Raw genomic sequence first — 9,982 nt, 5'->3', positions numbered from 1 at the left:
TGCATGAAGAGACTGGGTTATTCAACTGCAGGATATCCCACTATTGTTTGCCGACCGGAGAGCAATGACGTGGGGAAGTGCTGAGGACGTGTTGGGAGGAATAAGAGCACTGTGCTTATGTCCATTGCTGTTATTATTTTTACCTGGAATTCCCCCACTGCAGACGCAGTTCCTAGACGAAAATATTTGGGCAGAGATTTGTTATTTGCACTTTTATGCTTGCACGTAAGCCTGCGCTGTGACTTTCGTCAGTTGTGCTGTGTTCATGGAAGCCTGCTGTCCTCATGAAGTGGGATGTAATATTGTAAAAAAAAAAAAAAAAGGTATATACTGACCATCATTGTTTGTCGGTTCTTTTATAAAAATAGTCATACAAAATAACCACACGGTGTTAGTCTTTACATGGGAGGTTTTACTCGATCACAAGTTGTGGCGAAGCATGGGGTCACATTCCTAATGGCAGCGGAGGCAAGACGTTGCTTGGCCTGTTCAGAGAGACATAAGCAAGTGGAAGTGGGAGTTGTAATTCTTTGTAGCAGAGTGAAGACTGAATTTATTTTATTAATATTGAACTTTTTTTTTTTTGTTATAACTGCCGGGTATTGATGAGAAACAGATTGTACGTTGGCGTCGCGTGCACACGCCACGCAAACACCCACCCACCCACTCTTACTGTGCCAGCCATCCTGAGGCCCCGCCAATTCATGACTGCCTTTCCAGGCGGGCTTGCTTCCTTCTGAGCTGAATATGGCTGATTCAAACACCAGAAGTCCTACAGTTGAACACACTCTTCCTTTTTACACCTACGCTCTGGGATCACGGCGCCTGAGAGACCCATCAACTGGTGTCGGTATGGTGGCTCCCCTTTTGCATCAACCCATGTGCTTTTGCCTTTCTTCTGCCATGCGTTCCTCCTCCCTCACCCCACCCCTCCCAACCACTCTTGCCCTTTCGTCCATGTTACTGATCATGCATTCCAGGTGTGCGCATGCTGTGGGCTGCTGTCTCAATTGTTATGGTGGCCTCTGGTGAAAGGCTGTGCTTAAAAAGGCTTTTGCTTTTGCTCTTCCCACAGCAGAACCATTGAGAAAAAAGCCAAGGAAAATTCCTCCTGGATTGTCCTCTCCGGTAAGTTTTGGAGACAGTGATGCATGAACAATAACAAAACCGGCTTATTACTGTAAGTGATAAAATATTGAGATTATTAAGGGGATTTGTGAAATCTGTCTGCCCTCTTGTGGGGACTTTGGCTTTCACTTCTTTTTTTTTCCACTGTTGCAAAATGTCTCCTACTTGTTTATCGGATGTTATCACTCACAATTCCACTTATTTGTGGAATGTTTCTGTTCAAACTAATTTTGTTGTGTGGTTGTAGCTGTTTTGTTCTCGTTTTTTTGTTTGTTTTTTTTTGAAGTTTGAACCATTTTGTGGGCTGGCTCTTCACCACACTTGATTGGTGGGAAATAATGTACATGTCATGCCTCTGATTCTTGAGGTTTAACAAAAGTGTTTTTCACGGGGGAGGGAGGCTTGGAAACTGAACATTCTGGTTTGAATGAATTTTGAGCACTGCTCTCAATTGTCACCATGTGAAGCGATGCAGCATTTGAGAGAGATTCACACATCAATTGCTTAACCAAATCTCTTTGTCAACCTCCAAATCATGCAACACATGAACAAGGTCTACCATGCCACGTGTTTACTCCGATTATGCTCATTGATGAACCCTATTTTGATTGTCTGAAGATTGATGCTTAAACGATGGACGTCCTGTCTGCCAGCATTAGTTGGTAGATGTTAAAGATCCCATGGTGTCTTTCGCAAAGAGTATGTGAGCTTTCGCCTGGCCCTGACCAAATTCCAAATTCCTGCCATAACCTGTAGAGGGTATTACATTTGCGGCACAGCCGCACCCTCAGCCAATGATGCTACTTGTATCCTTCTGCTACATATGAAAGAAGAATGTGCTTCAATAACGGGCTTGCACACCTCCTTTGGGGCTTGTCTTTGACTAATATATGGTGGGATTTATCATTTTAAAGATATAAATGTTATCTGCAAAGAGAAATCTAGAGATGAACAATGTTGATTAAATACTGAACTGTGTTGTTGTTGTCCACTTGTAATATCTGCTGCCTGATGCAAGCCACTTTTAGTTTTGTGGGGCAAACATACTGTAACGGTCACAAGTATTTAAGACCTACATGCCCGCTGGGTAGGGAGTTGACGAGAGCTCTCAGCTTCCACCTGTTCATTTAAGCGCAAATTAGTGTTTCAAACATGACCGTGGTGAATCAGCCTGCCAGAAGTGGCTGAGCAAACCATTACAGGCGATTCACTTTTTTATGGTGACTTAACTGTGCTAACCCAATTTACTCATCCAACGGATTTGTATGCCAATCCACTATGTACTATTAAGCTCCCATGCCCTAATCCATTCATCCATCCATTCTTTGGGACCATACTCTGTGCACAGCATTGGTGCTGCCGATGCAGTCTCTTTGGCTATTGGGCACGATTCTGGACGGATCGCCACTCTGATGCAGTATATCAGCATGCTGGCACTCATTTTGCTCATCTCAGAAGGATAATAGGTCAAGTTAATCCCACCTGGTATTAATTCAACAGCCGAGTTGGATTTGAACTCAGGATCCTCGGATCCCAAGCCCACCACCCTAACATTAAGCCAATACCAGGCATGCCCAAATGACCACACAAATTCTCATTTCCAAGCAGGATTTATTAGCAAATACCACCCGTTGCTTCGCTGATGGGAATACTAAGAGGAGGGGGTGGGGAGAGGGGTTGGGGGAGAGAGAGGGAAGAAAGAGGAGGGAGGGGAAGCAAGAGGGGAGAAAGAGGAAGGAGGGGGAGAGAGAGCGGAGAAAAAGGAGGGAGGGGAGTGAGAGGAGAGAAAGAGGAGGGAGGGGGAGCGAGAGGGGAGAAAGGGGAGAAAGAGGAGGGAGGGCGAGCGAGAGGGGAGAAAGAGGAAGGAGGGGGAGCGAGGGGAGAAAGAGGAGGGAGGGGGAGCGAGAGGGGGAGAAAGGGGATGGATGGGAAGCGAGAGGGGAGAAAGAGGAGGGAGGGCGAGCGAGAGGGGAGAAAGAGGAGGGAGGGCGAGCGAGAGGGGAGAAAGAGGAGGGAGCGTGAGCGAGAGGGAAGAAAGAAGAGGGAGGGGAGCGAGAGATGAGAAAGAGTAGGGAGGGGGAGCGATAGGGGAGAAAGGAGGGAGGGCGAGCGATAGGGGAGAAAGGAGGGAGGGCGAGCGAGAGGGGAGAAAGAGGAAGGAGGGGGAGCGAGAGGGGAGAAAGGGGATGGATGGGGAGAAAGAGGAGGGAGGGCGAGCGAGAGGGGAGAAAGAGGAGGGAGGGCGAGTGAGAGGGGAGAAAGAGGAGGGAAGGGAGCGAGAGGGTAGAAAGGGGAGGGAGGAGAAGAGTGAGAATGGGGAGCAAGGAGGGGTGGAGGATGGAGGCGATGGGTGGAGAAGGGAAGGGAGAGCTAGGAGGGGGGAGGGGTTGTGGATGGAAAGGCAACGTGAGGGGAAGGGAAGGCAGAATACTGGGGCGTAAGTGCTTTCAATCATCAATTGCAAAAGCGAACTTGGTGCTGTTGCAAACTTTGGTTTCGTTGAATCTGCATTCTCAGCTGTCACCAATAGTTACTATCTCTGGTGTTTGGTTTTCAAATGTTTTTGCATATTCTATCCTGGAATGGCCTACATGTCCCAATTCTTGAATAAAGAATGCCCCACGCAGTTTAACCAACACTTGCAGAGGTTTAAATCACTTTTTCTTTATTTTGAAACGCTCCAAGTGCGATAGCAAAAACCATGCTTTCACCAAAGACAACCACACATTCCGCCAGACAGGGAAGAGCCATCCTCGCCCCTGTCCAACGGAGATGACAAAACACATGGGTGGAGCATAAATATGCATGAAGCAAGACATGGGTGGAGCATGAATGTGCATGAGGCAAAACATGAATATGCATGAGGCCAGACATGTGTGGAACATTAATATACATTTTACATGCAACCTTGGTTACATCACATATTGTATGTATTCCATTGATGTGCAAGGTCTATTGAACAAAATGAGCATGCAACTTTTGAATTGTCTTCTTTGACGTTCCTGAAATAGTTCCAAACTGCACTTATGGATGTTTTAAACATGTTGTCAAACCTTTATCAGTTGATGTATTGCCTACCTGTCCATCAGTAAAGCAATCAGCATGCTTTACCGACCAACTCTAAATGCATTGCTCTTAATTTACAAGGGACACACCCTTGGGGCATGTTTAATTTGCAAGTGACTTGCTTTTGCTGCTATACTGCAAATGGAACGCCCCAGGGGCGTGTTCCTTTTCAATTAATACATTACCAGGCCACATGTAACTGGGCCATACCCAACAAGCCTTCAAAAAAAAAATTTCTCTCCCATTTAGCCTTAGATTCACTTTCTGAGCACCATCACATGCTTTCCTCTTCGGTGCCATTATTAATTAAATAGTATTCACAGAAAAAAATATACCAAAAAGTCAGGGTGTTGGCGAGCAGAGAGCGGCATGACATTAATTTTATTAAAAAGGCTGCACTCGGAGAGGGAGTGGGATGTGATACGCTGCGCCTCACACTAGTTTCTGCAGAGAAAGATGGAAGTGCTGCGGCTGCGAATACGGCCCAGCTGAGACCTGTAATCGTGAATGCCAGAACTATGAATGGTGAGGGTTTACTTTATATATTGTTACAGCTGTGGAAATTCGCAAACCACCAGAAAGGGCCCTCAGGTGAGATATCTTCATAGGTACATGTGTAGTTAGCCCAAACCCGTTGTATAGAGGGAATTTATGTGATTCATCCGGGATGCGACGCTTAGAGTTAGCCATTTTTCTGTTCTGTCTTTATTTTGACCAACCACGTCTCAACCGCCATCACACAACAACCACGCCACCGCCACCATCTACGCTCCCACATCATCGCATCACCGCCATTCCCAAACGGCACCATAACCATCAAACCACCACCGAAAAGCCTCCACCACCTTCACCTCTCTCCTTCTACGGCCATTCCCGTACCACCTGTGAACACTGAACGTTGGGCTGTCTCGGGCCCGTTCGGCGATTGGTGCCGAGCGCACCAAGCCGCGAGCGCAAATAGCGGCCTTTCCGAGGGAAAATTTGAATCAAAAATGCTTCACGCCCACTTTTCCTCCATCCAATTAGCGAGCGCGGGGCGGCTTGGCCCCGCCTCCAGGCGCGTGTGTGTGTGAAGTCGATATATGCAAATTCTAGGATCAGAGGAGGTTCACGCCCCCGTTTCCTCCGACCAATGGACGAGCGTGGCTCTGCCCCCTAGGTCATTCTGATCCGTATATTTGCATACTGGCTTCTCCTGTCCGCCTATAAAAAGGCGAGCGCAAGGCAAAAAGAGTGGCAAAGTCAGGTCGGTCAGGTGAGGAGAGTGCGGAACTGAAGAGTTTTTAGAGAGTGTGGAAAAGTCATCGGGGGAGTCGGGTGAGGATAGTGTGGAACGGAGAAGAGTTGCAGAGAGAGTCGGGTGAGGAGAGTGCGCGCGGTGGAACTGCAAGCAAAGGAGCTCGGGTCCGAGGCGAGAAGGATGGCGGTCGGCAACGAGGTTACGGTTTGGGGGATCGCTCGTCTCGTCGCGGGACCCAAGCCAGCCAGCCATTCTCCTCCCCCAGGGCATCAACAATTCCCCCTTTCCCCCCGCGTTGAGATAGTGCAAAAGGGGGCCCCGTTCCCACCCCACTCCAAACGTCGTGCCAACGAAACCCGCCAAGGAGCACAGAGTCGGGGCACAGCCGCGCGGCCACATTTGCGGCTCGCCCGCCAACGCATCACGAGGACGCGGGTAGAACCCCCCCCCGGTCTCGCGGACCTGGCCGCTCCTCCAGGTCACGTGCACATTTGGCCTACAGGCTTGTCTGCCTCCTTGTCTATGAGGGTGGCTTCTTTCCTTTGCTTTTGTGTAAATGTGTGTTGGCGCCGTCTGTAAAGTAGAACTGTATAAATGTTGCCGTGTGTGCGTGTAGGCGGAATTAACTCTGCGTCGTTGTTGCTTTTATTGTTTTGGTTGCTTTATGTGCATTTTGACTGTATGGCTGTACATATGTGCTTTCCGTGTGCCGGGAAATAAATGTGCATTGTGTGAACTGTTTTCCCGTTTCGCTTCGTCTTTTCCTAATTGAATCTCCATCCTGCTTCACGTAAAGGGTTCGTAGTGGGTGCAAAATGCCCGGTAAATTATCTTAACCGTCGAGGTCGACGATAACACCGCTCGGTTATCCCGATAGTATGGAACGGGCCGTCCAAGCGGCTCGTGTCCGGAGTCGACCTGCGGCGAGGTACGATCGCCCGGTTTACCATCCGCATGGGTGCTTAGGTAGGTCGAGTTTGGCGAAGAACCCTATCCTACGCGGGTGGTCGATTGGCACGATTGTGGTGAGGTCGAAAGGCCCACCCGTGACTGGCTCCGGGCGATAGTTTCCGGAGGTCATGACTGAATTGTCCGTCCGGTGGGCGACGTGCCACGATCCGAGTTATGTGGCTGCCCACACGCCGGCAGGCGCAAAATCACAACAATATGATTATAGAAGTATCTCTGTGTGTGCTTGTTTGTCTTCTATGCACTCCTGAACTGCTGGATGGAATGAATTGAAAATTGGTGGTTGTATCTACGAGGTGCACGGGAAGGCAATAGGCAATAAAAAAATAATCATCAAGCTGGGGTTCAGGGTTTGGGAAGCATCCCAAGTCGCTGTATATAAATATGTATGGCGTTGTGCCACTGCTGGTCAAGGAGGGTATTACAGGTGATCCTTGCTATAAGTCGTCCCGCTATTCATCGTTTCGCATGTCCGTCATCAATCTATTAGGGAAATGAAATCGCTATCCGTCGAGTAGTTTCACACTTACCTAGTTTTCCGACTGAAGCAGAGGGATCAACGTAACCTCCATGCAGTGGAAGACCAGCCTCTAGCTGGATGTCAACTTGACATCGTGAAACAAAATATCAATGGTGAATGATTAGCCGATGTTGCTCGCTATATTGGTTTGTCGCCGGTGACTGTTTGAACTATTTTACAGAATGCCGACAAGGGCCGTGTTGACGGGCAATGTGGCAAGGCGTGCTATTTGGGCAACGCGGTCTTTGCACGCACAGCCAAAGTGTGCGTGATGGCCAAAGTGGGTGTGGCGACGGGGAGCAGGCACAGCCGAAGTGGGCGTGATGGCCAAAAGTGGGTGTGGCAACGGGGGGCTCTCCTTGAGGTCCCGTGTAGACGTCGCAGAACGAGTGTCAGGTTTTGTGGAGCGAGTGCTTGTGCTGGCACAAAAGCTGGAACCTGTTTCTGTGGGGGAAACCACATGGCCCAGTGGGAAGGATAATTTATAGGGCGGAGGAATGATGCAGGCAGCTTGACAGACGATTAGAGAGTTTTAAGGTACAAGATTACTCAATTGTTATTATAAAATAGTGAAAAGTTATGGTGAGTAAGATAAAATGGAGTTTAGGTTTTAAAAATTGATTAATTTATTGCATTTTCCTACGTTTTGTATGTTTCATATGTATTTTTTGATTGCTCGGCTTGTTGAGTGGTGTTCTATAGGATGTGAACGAACTGTTGGAACGCACCGCCCCTAAATACATTCATTCTTTTGGGGAAAAATTCCCCACTATCGGTCGTTTCGTTACAAGTCCAACTTTTCTGGAACATCTTGTTTTTTTTTGTTTTTTTTATTTTTCGCTCACCTGGAACATCGTTCCGGGGAGCTTATAGGATGGCGCATCATCTGTCCGTCTGACCGTCCATCTGTCCACAAATACCAGAAACTTCCCTGAAACTACACACACAATTTCGATGAAACTTGACCACAACCTTCATCACCTGATATCTACCAAAGTTTGTTCATGGCATAAAAATAAAAATCGGGCCCTTCGGAGGTTTATGGGCGGGTTGCCCCCCAAAATAGGTATTTGCTTTCTTCTCAGAAACGACATGCACAATACCAATGAAACTTGACCACAACCTTCATCAGCCATGATGTATCAAAGTTTGTTCACAGCATTAAAAAAAATTGCGGTCTGAAGGGATCCACAGAGGGAGTTTACTGGAGTTGCCCCTCCCCAAAAATAGAGGTATTTGCTTTCGTCTCAGAAACTACACACACAATTGCAATGAAACTTGATTACAACGTTCATCGCCCGTGATATACCAAAGTTTGTTCACGACATTAAAAAAAATCGGGGTCTAAGGAGGTCTATTTGAGGGAGGGGGGGGTTGTTCCCCCAAAATATGTATTTGATTTCTTCTCAGAAACTACACACAATTCCGATGAAACTTAACCACAACCTTCATTACACATGATGTACTAAGGTTTGTTCACTGCATTAAAGAAATAATCCATAGGTAGTTACATTCTTCTCCATTACATATTTTGTGGATCATCCACGCCTTGCAGTGGTTCCCTGGTTTTCTTATCCAGCTGCTACGAGGTGAGCGCCCAGGGGTATTGCCCCTATTTTTGTGAAAATAAGATTCGGAGGTGACAATCTTTTAATTTTTACCTCTGCCATCGAAGGTGGATGGAGGTTATGTTTTCACCCCTGTTCACCCCTGTGAGCATGATACCTCAAAAAGTTGTGGACGGATTCGGACAAAATTTTGTCGACAGGTTGGGTGCGTGACGAGGACGAATTGATTCCATCCTCGATAATATCTGCATGTAATAATTTTTTAATCAATACGTGATTCTTCACCATTGAGAGATGGCGCAAAAAACGATAATATAACATGATATTTCAAAAAGTTATTCATGGGTTTTGTGAAAACTTGGTGGATGAGTTGGCTAGGTGACAAGAACAAGCCAATTTGATTTCCGTTCAGGTCCAGATGTATGTCGGGCCTCTGAGTGGGATAGAAAACGTAAACTGCTCAGCTTGGTGGAGTTATGCGCTTTACTGATTACCGTTGGAGTGTTTTTTACGTAATAATGTATGTCCCCTTGTGGAGGCATATTACGTGGAAGATAAATGTCTAAAACTGTAAATTTCTCGATTTGATTTTAATTCAGTTCTTAATTTTTTTTTATCTTTAATTGCAAAATGCACCACAAAGCAGAAATGCAACTTCACGGAATTTTTCAGTAACTTATGCGGAGGCAGCTGTGTCTTGCCTTTGTGGGTCATTGATTCACTGTGAAAAGCATGTGTTATTTGAAAGCCAACTTTACTGTAATCCTGCAAAGGTAATTGAAAGTTCGAGTTTATCTGCAAAATTATTCCATAATATCAACAAAAAACGATCTTTTGCTTTATATCGTCTTGTCTCACATGATAAACCGAGATGAATATTTTTCGTGATGCATCCCATCAGAACCCTTCTTTAAAGAGTTAGGTTCTTCTCGTATATTATTTTTACTCTTTGGCCGATGCACATGCCATGCCGGTTGATACATTTTGCCAGTGGAGAATGCATCAATGATGACATCAGCATCGTGGGTGGCTGACTGAAGAGTCTTGTTGCTGGTCGAATAATTTGGGAGGCAAGGTGATTTGGAAGGGAGGGAACTTGGGAGGGTGGGGGAGTCAGCAGGTTGGGCAAATGAGCTTTGGGTTTTAGAAGAAGAGACATGAAGATCGAGTGCCTAAGAGAGAGCGTGACGGAGGGGTGGGAATACGGCAAAGCGAAACCTTGTGCGTGCATGATGTGCTGGGACCGTCAAGCGAAGAGAATGAGAATAGTCTTTCCTGATCTGCTGCCCTCTGGGGGTGGATCACATCGATGGTTCATCAGCCCAGTGTTCCATCCCATCCCTGGATAATCTCATAGCTCCCTCTTTCCCTCCCTCCTCTCCCAACATCCCAACAGCACCCTTCCCTTCCCCCACATGGCGAAGCACCAGCTGTTCCCTAGTCGTTCCTTGCAGTTCGTAGGCACCACTTTCCTTTTCATCTTGCGATGGA

General features: G+C 47.0%; 1 protein-coding gene across 17 annotated transcripts in view; it reads left to right on the top strand.

Annotated features, from left to right (window-relative positions):
* LOC147030477 (transcription factor 12-like) overlaps nucleotides 1-9,982 on the top strand; it is a 336,231-nt gene that overhangs the window by 184,187 nt on the left and 142,062 nt on the right. For 16 of the 17 annotated variants that reach the window (XM_085874584.1, XM_085874583.1, XM_085874581.1 and 13 more), the window contains 2 exons: nucleotides 721-850; nucleotides 1,076-1,128. In XM_085874584.1, coding sequence (XP_085730710.1) covers nucleotides 721-850; nucleotides 1,076-1,128 — 183 coding nt within the window. The remainder of the gene's footprint in view (nucleotides 1-720; nucleotides 851-1,075; nucleotides 1,129-9,982) is intronic. The other variant, XM_085874582.1, reaches the window with a different exon arrangement.

The sequence above is a fragment of the Eptatretus burgeri genome, chromosome 3 (assembly GCF_056783735.1).
Source record: "Eptatretus burgeri isolate ZD-2024b chromosome 3, Ebu_testis_v1, whole genome shotgun sequence".
Lineage (NCBI taxonomy): Eukaryota > Metazoa > Chordata > Myxini > Myxiniformes > Myxinidae > Eptatretus > Eptatretus burgeri.
Note: the sequence above shows the minus strand (reverse complement) of the source record. Positions and strands in the feature narration are given on the sequence as shown.